The sequence below is a fragment of the Nuphar pumila genome, unplaced genomic scaffold (assembly GCF_984573655.1).
Source record: "Nuphar pumila unplaced genomic scaffold, dmNupPumi1.hap1.1 HAP1_SCAFFOLD_382, whole genome shotgun sequence".
Taxonomy (NCBI): Eukaryota; Viridiplantae; Streptophyta; class Magnoliopsida; order Nymphaeales; family Nymphaeaceae; genus Nuphar; species Nuphar pumila.
Genome location: NW_028323315.1, coordinates 15,396 through 29,773, shown reverse-complemented (window position 1 = coordinate 29,773; position 14,378 = coordinate 15,396). Strand labels below are relative to the sequence as shown.

At 52.8% G+C, this 14,378-nt stretch overlaps 1 protein-coding gene across 1 annotated transcript; it reads right to left on the bottom strand.

Moving 5' to 3' along the window:
• Positions 1-3,689: 3,689 nt before the first annotated feature.
• LOC149810352 (protein CLT3, chloroplastic-like) lies at positions 3,690-4,055 on the bottom strand. The gene has a single exon (XM_089994287.1). It carries the CDS (start codon positions 4,053-4,055, stop codon positions 3,690-3,692), a length of 366 nt encoding a protein of 121 aa, XP_089850413.1.
• Positions 4,056-14,378: the final 10,323 nt, after the last annotated feature.

Here is a 14,378-nt window from a genome sequence, read left to right as displayed (position 1 = left end):
CCTCTGTCTCACAGTGCCGGCATCAAAGGGAAAACAAAGCGTTTAGCGACAGAGAAAATACTGGTCGTACGGTAGTTTGTTTGGCATGCTTGCATGCCCAACGGACGCTCAACCCTATTCCCGTTCCGTGATGTAATGTTTGCAAGGGTTATCTCAGCAGAGCAAGGACACAGCATGACGAACATCACGCACCTCAAAGGGTGCACTGGCTTTGCGCTTCTCCGCTGTGACAAGCGTGGCAAGCGGCGCTGCAAGCGCCCACAACCCAACGCCATTGCTTTCCCTCACTGCCACTGGAAACGCAGGAGAGCCCACCCCACGCGCGTTGACCGTCAGCACACGGCCGGCGGCACTGCTGGATGACACGCCCACCGTCGTGTCGCCAGCAGGCTTTGTGCCAAACACATTGGACGCAAACACATCGCCGACGGGTTTCATCTTATCAGCTGCATTGAACATGAGCGCCGCAAAAAACATGATTGGCAGCGCAGGGTTCTTTGCTCCGTCCAAGAACTTGCGACCCTCGGCGTCCTCAGAAGGCGCCACATCTACAGATATGGGGTAGCTCGTGAGCGCATCGAAGCCGACGGGGGTCTGATAGCTGCCAGGCAGTGGATAGCCAGCCGGAGGCTCACAGCTGCCGGGGGGGGGATAGTCAGCCGCTGGCTGGGAGGTTCCTGCCTTGGAGCCGCCTCCAGGCGACACCTCAATGTCGCGCAGGGGCGCCATGGCGGCTGCCGCCGTCCAGGCGGCGCCGCCCGCGACCGTGCCGCCAGCTGCCGCGCCGCCGCCGGCCGCGCTGCCAGCCGCCCCATCGGCCGCTGCACCAGTAGCTTCACTGGCTGCACTGCCTGTGGTTGAGGCGCTGAAGACACCCCCAGACACCGGTGCCACATCGTCAAAAGTGTAGAGCACCGTTGGCAGCTCCTCCACGCCCCCCTGGGGCTGCACTGTGGGGGCCTGCTTGGGCTCCAGCGCCTCCGCCTGAACTGCCGGTGGGTCTGCAACAGCCTCGCGGGCTTCCAGCGGCGCCGGGGAGGAGCGCGAGGGCGCCTGCGACCTGGAAGACTGGGCGGTCGCTGCGGAAATGGCTGCACCTGCCGCCATCGACCCCCCAATGCTTGCTGTCGTCATGGATGTTCGACCACTTGGCTGATTCCACCAGGGGGAGGAACGGGCAGGCTGCTGCGCGAGAACGCTCGCAACCACCCTGTCGCTTACTTCCTCTTCCTGCTGCATTTGCGTTGCCTGCTGTGAGCGATCCATCACCATGCCCCCTGCTGCGATGGTCACAAGACCCACACACATGAACCCTAACAGCACGGAGTATATGACCTGGCCTTGCGGCGTGAACATTGCGTTCGATAAGATCGCGGAAATCTCCTGCCATCTTGTCTTGATCGTCACTGGTGCCTGCACAGAAAGGTTCGCTTTCAGCGAGGAGTTCTGGCCCGAAATGCACACCCTTTTGCAAGTTACAACTTCGGAATGCAATGCATAAGTGGACAAGTCGCTTTCGAGGCAAGCCACTATGGTGAGAAGCTATTTTGACGCTGCAGGCCGCACAATATATTCAATTGCGCAACGTGGCAGCTTGGCGGTGGGGTTGGGCAGAATCCGTCGTACTGATCCTTTGCAGTTGTCGCGTCTGCCAACCTGTCTGATTGAAGAATGTCTCGACAGTCAGAAAGTTCTTACGCTTGTCCATGGCAACAGCACGTGACGTGTGCAGCCGCGATGCCTAAGCGTACTAAGGCTGGCGGGAGTGGGTTCGCGACTGATGAAGCGTTGACAGATAAAGCCTTCAATACAGGCTTGCTGGACACGACGACTGCAACATAATTACCCGCGCACGTCGCGAAGCTGCCAATTCTACCCCACAGTTCACATATGAAGGCAACAGCGATAGAACGCACCGATGCTGTGAGTGCAAAGGCGGGCACAGCGCAGGCGCAGGACATCAGCAGCACCAACACACATAACTTTGTGAGGTTGACGATGCCCGACCAGATGTGGACTAAAACGCTTGGGGCCTGCTGCGATCGGACCTGCACTTGTGATGTGTCATGAGCACGCTGCCAAATCGTTCTCGAACGTGGGAAAGCAGCACCTTCAGCGAGAAAGAACAATTGAAACTAATTGTTTCTAAACTCGGTTCTAGGCCGCAAACCCGAAATGTGTGTCCTAAGCTTGCGGATGTCAGCAAAACCCTTCGTTGCCAGAGCGTGGAAAGCTTCCGCGACTCGTAACAAGGTTGCATGGCATCCGGAACTCGACAGGCGTGTTGCTTGCGCTTTTCCAGGATGATGATGTTAATTTGCTATACGCGTGGGCCTGCACGTACTGGACCAATGAAATTCTGTGATCCCGCGATTTTCACAAGTAACGTTGTGTAACGCCCTGCTCATTAATGTCACCACTGTCATGCTTTCATGCGCACTTCTGCATGTTGAGCGTCCATATGTGATGGCAAACAACCTCGCCCATATGAAAGAAGTGGGCAACTGTAACGGGTAGGGTCGCCCGAACATTTTGCCCAACAACTCCTGAAACGCATGTGCAAGGTACAAAGGATGCGGAGACGCACAGACTCTTCCGAAGCATCTCCTGTAGAGAAATTGTGTGCGGCTTGTACAGTGAAGGAGAGTGCAACACAAGCTCCACGCACTTTGCGGGGATTGTTGCCCAACAACGCTGGCGTAATAACAAGTTCACGTGCAGTTCGCGTACAAGCAAATGAGCGACATGCCAATTTTAAAGGATGAAATCGTATACCCATGCCTGTTGGGCTGCGACAAAGCGAGTTCGACATCGACATGTTGCAGACAAGCTGCACTCAGAAATGTGTAACGCCAACGTGCCGCATGGACAATTGTAACAAAGGGGTTGCTTCTGGGAAGTACTTATCCTCATTCATGTGCACGCCGATGCGCGAGAATATACGGAACGCGATAGGTGCCAGCAATTACCCTGGAATATGTGCCCGCCCTCGAGGCAGTGGATCGCGTATCTGTAAAGTACTACGGACGCGATAAACCGAACCAATTGCTCCCAGCGCGTTGCTGTCACTGCTGTCAATGTGAAGGTCACTGAGCCGAGAAACTCAAATGTCACTTTACTTCGCTTGGATCGTACGAGCAACCACTATCAGCTTATGGCTTCGTAGTTGCTCGAATGAGGAACAAGGGCTTATACGTTGTTGATAAATCAAAGCTGCGCGTGTTTTCGTGCACCATTGGCGACTGTGATGCAGAAACATTCAAGGTTTCCATGTTCGATTGAAATTCTTTGGCTACGTCCGAGATACTGCGCAGATGGAAGACGTGAGCTCCGAGTTGACGACTCACGTCCACGTCAGCGTTGACGTACCTGTATGCACCTAAAGTGAGTGCATCGTGGCAGGCAGTTTCGAAATATCCCCTGACGTTACGTCGCAATGATGTGACATGGTCACGCTTACATTGGCGGCCTGGATGATGGCGAGCGAACGCACTATCAGCGTGAACAAAGGCGCATGATGACATTTTTCAAGGCTTGCGGCAATGCGTTCGCAGTATCTAGAGAGATAAGAAGCGGTCGGGAGCGCGTATGGCGCAATGCATTTGTCATCGGCAGTATGTTACAAATCAGTTGTATTGTACAGGCAGGCAGACTTCAGACCTCGGCACTGTTTGTGCCACCAATTGTGGTCATGCTGTCTTTGGGTTCTGTTCATGTTGCTTGTCCTGCGGCCTTAGCTTGACGTAGTTGTACGCCATCAAGCCCGACAAGATCAGCGCGGTGCCTTGGAGAAATTGCGGCCCCAGCGCCGGAGCGGCCCCAATCCACGGCAAGTCAAACGTAAACGCCCAGATGGTGAGAGGGATGACGGAACTGAGGGTCAGTATGAGCGTGGTCGCGCCCAGCGTCCGGAGCGTAGTCAGTGCTGCAATATTCATCGACAAGTTGCAAAGCAAGTAAATCAACGGCATCTCAGGGCAGGCCAGGAAGCACTGTAGTCCATCGGAGAAGTAAGCTGGTAAGCTTGACAGCGACAAACCTCGCTGCGCCGCCATGACTGGCAGCAGCAATATAGTACCCAGCATCTGCATTCAGCACCACATATCATCATGGGAGGAACGAGGACTCAAGGAAGGAGATGCACGTTGCGATTCCCTGTGTGTGTTGGCCCCCAATCCTTGACAGGCAATGGCTATCAATGGCTGTCAGAGAGAATTTGAGCCAAAGCAGATGCCCAGCGCACATTACAATCCTTTGAAAGTTGCCAGTTTTTTCTACAAACTGGTCCGCCAACGATGTGCAGCATGTCAAAGCCGCATATTGTTGACAGTTCCCATAATTGCGTGCCTCGACACGAGATTGCACACAGCCAAGTCTATGTCCACCGCAAACAAGCAATTCACACACACACATCATGGGCTGTACGAGGCTGAACCGCCACTACCAGGAATAACGGTTGAAAGCAACGGAGGAGCAGGAGCAAACGACAGAGCACGCAACAACATCAAATTCAGACGGCCGAACAAGCATTCCCAAGAAGTGCTTGGAGTTGCCAATGTCCATGTGGATGATGCGGCAGTATATAGTGAAGGGTTCATCATCGTCAAGCAACGAGCACATTGAAAGTTGCAAAGCAGGTTGTCAAGTGCCAAAGTAAAGTAGGGAGAGTGCACCTGTGCCCAAGACCCCATGGTGTTGACCACGAAGACGTCTAGAGGCTGGCCATCAAGGCGGTCGTTTGCGACTTTGAAAACTTTCTCTTTGACGATGGTGGCGATGGCAGGAAGCACACAGGAGAACGTGAAAAGCCCCGCGTAACGGAGGTCGACTTGCGAGAGGATATCGGTGGCAGGTGCTGGCATTGCTGACCCGGAGTTTGACTGCGATGCCACCACCACTCCCCACATCACCATGACGGCGCCCAGCAGCTCGGAAAAGTGAAACCTGCTCACCCACCAACATCAACTCCAGAACAGTGCTTTGCCAGATTGTTTCGACCCCCAAAAAATCATGCATTCTCAGGCATCTGGGCCTGCAAATGACACGGTCTGGCGAGAGCTACCCCATATCAGGCAGCTGGTGGATGCACATCACAGCTGATCTTCCTTGGTACCTGCCTGTCTGCACGATTACATCCAGCTGCGCCTATGGGGCACAGAGAGGTTCATGGGGAGATTGCTGTCGGCGATTCGATGGTAGTTTTACCAGCTATCTTTTCACCTCCTGATTTGAATGGGCCCTGCCAGTGCATTTCATTTTGCTCCATACTTGACTGCTTACTGCCATAACGATGACAAGGGCGTCCCGTTGAACCACACAACGCATTGTTGGGTAACCCAATAACATCTGACAACAGTGATGACTCAACCCAGAGACATCACTGCTGAAATGACGTGGCTGAGGGCGAAACAGCCCTTTATCCTTCTGTAAAAGGAAGTTCTGTGCAGCTTCACGGCTGCTGCCTCCCTAAATGCTGCCCAGTCGTACAGGTTGCGGGTATCTGACACTTTTAGGATGCTGAGATACAATTGGATACACTGACTTGCGTCCCAACGTGTAGAGACTGTCAAGCAAGAGCACTTCTTGTACCATACCTCAGGTAGGCAGGCATTGTGAAGCAGCACGCAATCCAAGTTGCTCATTGATTGTACATTGATTAACATCAAGATGGATGCTCTGAGTCCTTAAATTGGGCTTCGAAAGACCCCAGACCAGACTATTGCTGACCAGTGCGGATAGACAACGGCCGAGGGATCCTGCTTGAGGCACGGCAAGTGCGAATGCATTAACCTGATTGCAATGAGAAGGGAGCGCACTTGCGACCCAGGACAACGGCGGAGAGAAGGAAATTCCAAATGACAACAGATTGCTGCATCATCATCTTGAGTCAGCAGAGTTGCAGTGCGCGCATGCAACGAGCAAGCAGCAGCGGACATAAGCTAAGGCCAGTAGAGAATCGTTGCCACATAGGACAGCATCAAAGCGCGTGTGCCAAATGGGATGCACGCATCACTGACTTGAGATGCCATTGATGCATGGATGCGGGTTGCTGAGTCCTTTTGAAATCGCCTCGCAGAGACCATTTATAGGGCTTCATTAAAAGATCAGATTTGTACACAAGCTCTCGCATGGGATGGCGGGGATGTGACAACCTGCTTCCCCCATTCAGTGGAGGCTGTGGCTATGAGTCATTGTCGAATACGACAGGAACGACATGGCCACTCGGATCGCGTGCTACACACTGTCAAAATGATGGGCGAAGTGTGTTGTAATTGTCCAATCAACGGCTGGTTAGGTGCGGTCTGTTTGGCACCTAGCCAGCCACTAGCCAATGATATGCACTTTCTCCAATCGTTTCCTCACAGTAAGACATCAAATCCAGATTGTCCGCGTCTGAACGATGAAACAAATGTATGGAACCTGCCGCCTGGCATTTGAATGCCTGGCATCATTTGGAGCAAAATGAGTGGGTTGTGGTGGCAAAGCTAATGTTTTGAGAGGTACATCGTTACCACCATGCATGGCTGGACTGCATGCCATTCGGTAGAAGTTCCCCCCGGCGATCACGGCGTATTACATGCACTACCGCGGCCCATTCCCCACTCACAGCGTAATTGTGCTGCCATTTGCTTGTGAAGGAGACATCACATGGCGTATAGAAGCAAGTGCGCTGTCGACTTGATGGCAATGAAAACTAAAAGTCTCTTGATAGGGCACTGCTTTGAAGGGGTCAGGACGCACTTGCAGTAGCGGCAAAATGGCACCGGGCAAGTGCTGGGTCGCCATCAGCAATAACACAGCCGCAACAGCCTCTGCTGCACCAACGGTGACAAAGAGGGGGGAGCACTGTTTTGCAACTGACAGCATGTCCTTCGTCACTATTCCTAACCTGCACTTGTGTTAGCCCTAATAAGATACAGCATGGTGGTATTGCTTGACAAGTTGCTTAAGAAGCCTCCAACATTTGAGATCTATGACATGCAATTGATCAATCATGAAAACTTGCTGCTTTGTACCGAGTTGGGCAAAGACCACTGCAGTCTTATTGCCTAGAGGACAACCCCACCAGGTGCACCGGCGACTTCAACGCTGAAAATTCATGCAGGGAAGATGGAAATACGTACCTGTACCTGGTCACCAATGTGGAGGTGTAAACAAGCACATACGCCAGCGTTTGCAACTGTGCCAAGAAGAAAACGTTGTCTGCCATTGGGACCACAGCCATCTTCGCTGCAACCCTATTTGCTACTCCTAACATGACGGTGAGTGGGAGCAATATGTATCCTGGGTTGACAAAACCAACAACTTTTGTCGCTGAGCTGCAGATGGTCAGTGTCCTTGGGGAGCACACAATCCTCGGCGAGGTGGCGAAGGCGACGCGATAAGGCACGCATCGCCCAGGTGTCGCAACATGTATCGAACGCCCGCTGTGAAAAGAATTTGACATCATGTGCACGATATTTGAAGGAGATTAAGGGGTGCACGCAAGTACTCAGTGATTTTGACAAGACTAGCTTAGCATTTCAACAAACCCTAAGAGCAGTTGCTCTCAGCAGGCACATGGAGTATTAGAGCATGCCTCTCACAGACGTAATAGAGGCCATTGTACACATCGAGGATAATTTACGAAGTGAAGGGGCGGAAAATTTGCTGTGGAAGGTGCCGATGTGACATGGAATCTGCCATGGCCCACGGAACGTGGCACCGTGATGCGTAGGCCCCTTTCGTCGCATGATGCGGATAAGTCTGCACCGTCAGGCATGGATCCGAAGGTTCCTGGCACTGCCAACCTGGTACAATGCATGCAACCCACCGGTTGTCCTGCCACCTCTCAAGGATTATTCCCCGTGTTCAAGGTAAAAAGCTACGTCAGTAAATGTCAGGGTGAGGAGTTCTTTTGAAGAAGAACTGCTGTCGTTTGCGTGTGCAAAAGCATCGTTGTTCGTTATGACGAGTATCTGGCTCAGATTGGCTGGTTTGAGCGGTGCTTCGGCTGTGGGACTGGGCGCTTACGGGGCGCATGGATTCAAACCTGCTGACCAGTATTTCAAAGATGTGTTTGCACGTGCAAACCACTACCACATGGTGCACTCGTTCCTCATTGCGCTGGCTCCATCTGCTCGGTGCGCGCCTTCATGTGACGTACGCACCGAATATGCGTGCGCCGAAGCTATTGAGCGCTATTTGTAGGGTTTTGAACCCTGAATTGTCAGCATAAGAACCTTGCTTTGCGAGGCACTGAAGTGTAAAGCATGTACGATTATCCGTTCAAATCCGAAACATACGTCTATACCTGGTGTTGCATGGTTTCTGTTGCGCATACATGTTAACTGGCCAGTCCTCAGATGATGCCTTGCCTATGCAACAAGCTGCCATCCGCCTCAAATGGCGATGTATGGCGAGCTCAGATGCATCACACCGTCATTTTACGTCCCATGTGTAATGCAGGCAGCCAATGATCGTGGGTGTCTTAGCCATGGCAGGAATTGGCCTGTTCTCAGGAAGTTGCTACGCAGTGGCGCTTCGACAAGACAGATCAGTTGGGAAGCTTGCTCCATATGGGTAAGATCCCATCGCTAATGGGATTGTTGCTCCACATGGCTGTAGTGCTTGCTTCGGTTGGAACCCCATGTGCTCACTCCAGAAAAGGACCTGTGACTAGGAGGGTCTTGCACAGTCTTGGACAAAGGTGCCGCTGGACAAGGACAGGAGATGATAATGAGATATTGAGCGCCGACGAAATGGGCAGACGAATTGTCATCATTACCAATGCTTGGCGTAGCGCAAGCAATGGTAATCGAACACCTTCAGTTGGTGTTCCATTTTGTTGATGGGATGCCCATTGTTGCCTCAAGAGATGCTTGCCAGCCTGCGCAGTGTTATCAATCTCAAGGACCAAAGATTCATTACCAGACTTGTGCGTCTAAATGTACGCATGGGTGGCAACTGTGCTTGCCTTGCAGGCGCACGATGCTGATCCAGCCAAGCCAAACTTTTCGCTCGCTTTCCACGAGTGAAGCCTGCGTGTCAGTGGTGTGAATGGATGTGTGATTGCAGGGGCATGGCATTCATAGCTGCTTGGTTGGCCCTCTGCCTGTGATGGCGTTTGAAGTGGAAGGCAAGATAACGCCGCTGCCATGCTATCAAGTTTCCATGCTGCCGAAGCAATTGATGGGGAAATACCAGATGGACAAGACCTGCAGCGTCCATGCTTCAAAACATGTTTGATTGCTTTGCACGCTATTCGCAATTCGCCACGATAAGTACACAGATATCACTGATAGGACCTGAATGTTCCAAATATTCGTCAGCCAACGGCGTTGCCAACGGACTGCGAACGAGACTGGTGAGACATAATCACAATATTTACTTCGGCATATTTCCCCCCCTTGTAGATATTTCAATACACAAATCCTGCAACGAGCTTCATGCATGTCAGGGCTACAACAGTTCAACACAGCGCTACTGCTGATTGCTGTAGCTTCAAGTTTGGCGCAGGCGCAACTCGTGACAGTGAGGGGGACCTAATAGTTTCGATTGGTTGCACGCCGTCCCTAACACGTTGTGCCCTTTTCAGTGAACGTCTCACTCGAGGTAATGGAGGCACTAGCAGTCCTGCAGTCACTGTTTAAAGTCGGAGCCTCGATACTGAAGCTTTTGGACCAAGCGAACAGGCTTTCCGAAGAACTTGGTGACTTTAAGCGGCGCGTTGATCTGACGAAGTGGCCTTTCATTGATTTGATGTCTTCAAATGAGCATGAGGAAAGCGTCCGAGTATCCCCGTCCGAGCGTTAGGCGGAAGTTACATCTTTGTTGGTATGCATATTCGTGTCCAATGTGCAGGATCTCATTAGACAGCTGTAAATTAAAAGAGTATCCATTGACTTTCACGTTTGCAAGTTACCAAAACAATTGAAGGCATCCTCAGCAAGGCAGAGCCAATCATCAGACAAGCATGCACCGAGTGTCAGCACCTGACTGTCTCTGTTAGGCACAGATTTAGTACGCAAGGCCACGTTTGTCGCGACCCATTGGTATCCCATGTTGGGGTATGTGCACACTCAGTTGGCAAACCAGGTGAATGGCACTAAGGCGGACTGAATAGAAAACAAGAAACAAAGCCAATTAGCAATCAGGCCAAGCCCAAAAAGCGACGTGAGCGCGGGCCTACCAATAGGGTGTGTGTCACATGCGACATGTGTGGAGTAGTCCCATTAGCCTGGGATAGACTACCGTCACTTGCCCATACCCTTCGAGGAAACGCAATTAACTTGAAGCTTGTTCACCATGCGTGCTGATTTGAAGATTCAAGCCATATAATGAACTCACAAACACACTCCGAAACTCTTGAAGACCCTTGAGACAATGTCAGCACAGCCTGCATGCGGCGCAAGCTATCCAGTCACGCCTCTCCAGCAAGGGAGGCACTCTCCCATGACGCGATGTGTCTGGATTTGTGCACCTGCAGTGTGGTGGTGAGAGCTTGAACAGTCATGACGTAGTGGGGGTAATAGTGAGTTGCCTGGTGGGGCCACCAAGCAAGCCTCGCAAGTGCTGCTCCCATTCAACAGTGGCTTCCAGCCCTCCGGCGCCGCAGCTTTGCATGAACAGCGCTTTCAAGGGTAGAAGGCCCTCTTTCTCGAGCACACGGGATGCGACCACCGCGTCGCCAGAGAGGAATCCAGCCAGCAGAGCAGTCATAGGCATGAGCGGGTGGTGCCGGAAAGAGTGAGGTCCGATAAGTGTGACGCAAGCCCGCACGCGCCGACTGCGGCCACCATGCGCTGCTGCTGAGCGGGAGTCATGATGCCGGTGTGTGGGGCCATGAGTTGGATGGTGCGTTGCAACATGAGCACATCCTGTACGCACCGTCACACTTCACACAATGAAACTTTCATTGCAAAGCAAGTACACTGCCGTATTGGATTGCGCTCTGTCTCAGTAACTAAGTTCTCTCGACACATGTCAATCCACAAGCTCTGAACACCGATGATAGTCAGCTCATTGACGTAATCTGGCGCTCAGGGTAATGCTGCTAGCACTATGCACGCCTCAAATGTACCGTTGGCGTGGCCAGTTTCGTGGAACCCTCACCAAATATGATCCAATGTGCACACAGATGCCATTTCGTAGTGAACATATGTATCATCGTTATAGTCTATGACGATGACTAACAGTGGATATGACATGGCCACTGTTCCCGGCAGCATAGCGAGCTGAGTGAGCATAAGCCACCAGAGACAAACAACCAGGCTTCAACCTCCAGCAAGTATGTTCGCAGCGTGTGCGACCATCTGCTGTTTCGTAAGCAAACACTCAGGAAGTCAGGAGCGGGGGGGGGGCATACTGCATGGCTCACGCTCGCATCAAGCAGCTGAATGCCAAGCTCCAAAACGCGGGCCTCAGGAGCCTCATTTGCGCCAATTGCCACTGCAGACGATGCGGCCGCTGACTCACTCTCATTCCCCTCGACGTCCGCGTTGCCGTTGCCCGCCGCGGCCTTCTCAGCGTCATCCTTGTCCTCGGAACCTTCCGGAGCGTCCGCGCCTTCAGGAGGTGGCTTCCGCAGCGGAAGGTCCCAGTCGATAACATCGTTGTAGCTTTCGCCGTCCGCGAGCATCTCGACTTTGAGTTCCTTGTCCTCGTCGATGGTCGCTCGCGGGAACATGGGCTTGTACTTTGATGAAGGGGGGGGGGCTTTCACTTTCGCTACATGTTTCGGGCTGTCCCCTTCGGGGGCTGAAGAGAAGAAGTCCTCGTCTAACGCGGTTTTACGCCCTTGGATGCCTGCACACGGGGGACGCGGTCATCCTTACGGCCGGTGCTTCGTCAAGCAGTTTGCTTTGTGGGCGAAGCAAGCTGCTGTATACAGCCTCGCCTCTGAAACAATAGAGTAAATCAAGCAACCGGCAACCACGCCATGTCTCTGAACGCGCTGCGTCGACAGGGACATGTCTGCATCCCTGGGATCTCTGTATCCCTGAAAATGCATGATTAATTGGGGCAGAAAGGTGGGTCGAATCCCATTCTGGCGAAGCACTGGTTACAGCAGCTCAGAGTTGGTGTTATCCTCAGTGCACCGTACACATTCCCTTGCTGCGATTAGAGAGGGTGCTGCACAACGTTGTCTAGAGTTGCGACGAGTGTGGAGGAACGGCAGACGTCATACAGGTTAGTGACAGCAAATGTAGAGCGCCACAGACGAATATGTTGATGAATCGTCAGCAGGGCGATTTGCAGTAGAATGTGGGGGCATGCTTAGACAGCTTTGCTGGGTATCGATGCCTGATGATGCATCAGCACCTAACAATCTCTATCTATCTCATGGAAAGCCGAGAAACTTGTCCAATCGAAGGAAGCAGCATGCGACATCTCCGACAATCTCAAAGCAGACGCCAAGTACGGTACGATCGTTAACAACCGCTACCACCGTTTACGGATCGCAACTGCTGTACACATTCATTTGCTGCTTTGTGTACCGCATGCATCTTGAGCGGGCTGAGCAAGTTGCCCTTGGTGTGACGAAGACACGAGCGTGACAAGTGCCGCAATCTCGCATCGCACCAGCCGTCAGTTCGAACATGGGTCTAGAAAGAAATCTTCGAAGGTAGATCGCAAGACTGGTACAAGAAGTGCTGGTTTACATTATGTAAGTGCGCAGGTGCTGATCCAGCACATGGGCAGCACACTATTGTAGAGCCCAATTCGAACCTTGATGGTGAGGAACGTACCAGTTGGGATGAGCCGGGAGAGGATGTGAGGGGCGGTGACACCTGCAGCTTTTGTGAAGACGGCTAGGACGGTTTCGATCTGGTTCGTGTTGAGACCCTTCTGGGCGCCGTCACTCAGTGTGTTGGCCATGTTGGCCGCGAAAGGATCAAGCGGCCCGGAGTTCGATACGCGGTCGTTGAGCTGAGCGGGATCCACGTCTCTATGGTTCCATGCCGCGAAGCGACAGAGCAGTGTGCTGTCTTTGCATCCCGCTAATAGGCTTGCCAAGCACGCCCAGCCCCGCTTCAGAGCGCCACACTTGATGGACAGCGCTAGCTCGAGCTCGAGACTCAGTCCTGCAATTCAGAGCAGGAATTGTCGAATCTGCATGACCCAGCATTTGCGCACACTGAGCCAGCTGATCGCTGGATTCATGCAGTTTTGAGGTGGCCGTGGCCTCAAATCTCATTTCTGAGCTCTTTAGTGGTGTGGCCCAGGTCTACAAACTGGTCACACTTCTCATCCACGCATTCTCTTATTTAGAACACAAGCGACACGCACACACAAACAAACATGCACCCCTTTTTCCAGCAGCAGACAATGAATACATCGCCATCGACACCGCAGATGACATATCAGTAGTGCTGTACAAGAGCACATGCTGGCTGCACTTTTGTTGGTCAGCAAGTACACAATGGGGTACAGAAAATCGGCATTTTGGCACCAGACACGCGCACCTGGCAGCAGCAGAGCCTCAGAGACGCCGTCCTGGCCAAAGGCGGCGAAGAAGAGTGCCATCGAGTCATGGAAGCGGTGCTCGAGGGAGCTCTGCGCCAGCTTGCGAGCTGCCGCGAGGTCCCCGGAGCTGGCAAGCTGGCGGCAGCGGATGCCAGGGTGCCTCAGTGAAATCGCACATGGGTGGCCGTGGCAGGTGACCATCCACACGGTGGAGTCGGTGGCCCTCAGCAGTCGCGCATTGTTACCCGGCCGGATGCTCAACGGCGGGAGCTCCGTTCTGGTGGCGCCAAACTTCTGCGTGTCCTTCGGCACGCGTGAGTGATACCACATGGAGGGGGGGGGGGGGGGGGCAGAACGCTCGAATGCACTTGCACGGACTATGCTTGCGGAGCTTGTTTTCGTTGCGTATGGCACGAGAGACGAAATTACCTTTGTGCAAAATGCATCGTATGTCTGGTACCAGGAAAGCCAAATTTCATATATTAATTGACCATGTAGGTGCCACTCCAACAAACGGGCAGCCAACTACACTTCTGTGCAGCCCTCAGCATCGTCATGTACATCGCTTGAGGTGCTGGGATGCATTAAAGGCAGATTGTATCAGATTCGCACGGCTTTGTCGCGATGGTTGGTTTCTGAAAGCAAACAGTTGTCATTCGCCCTTCACATCCTGAGCTAGCCAGTCACCCCCCAAAAGGCTGCCAATGGAACACTATGATGTGATGCCTGCGAATACAGATCGCGATATGTGTGAGCATATGTGGGTTTCTTGCTGGCAGAAGTCGAGGATTGAGACATGTCAGTCAGGTTACGGTGAGGCAAGCTCCATTGTGCTTGCCGAGGTGATGACATGACAATCTAGCATCGAATCCCAAGTCGCAGCTGCTGTTGCCAATGTCTGGGATGCTAATAGTGCTGAAAGGCACATA

Coding starts and splice junctions, on each gene's coding strand:
- LOC149810352 (XM_089994287.1), bottom strand. CDS start 4,055: ATGGCGGCGCAGCGAGGTTTGTCGCTGTCAAGCTTACCAGCTTACTTC.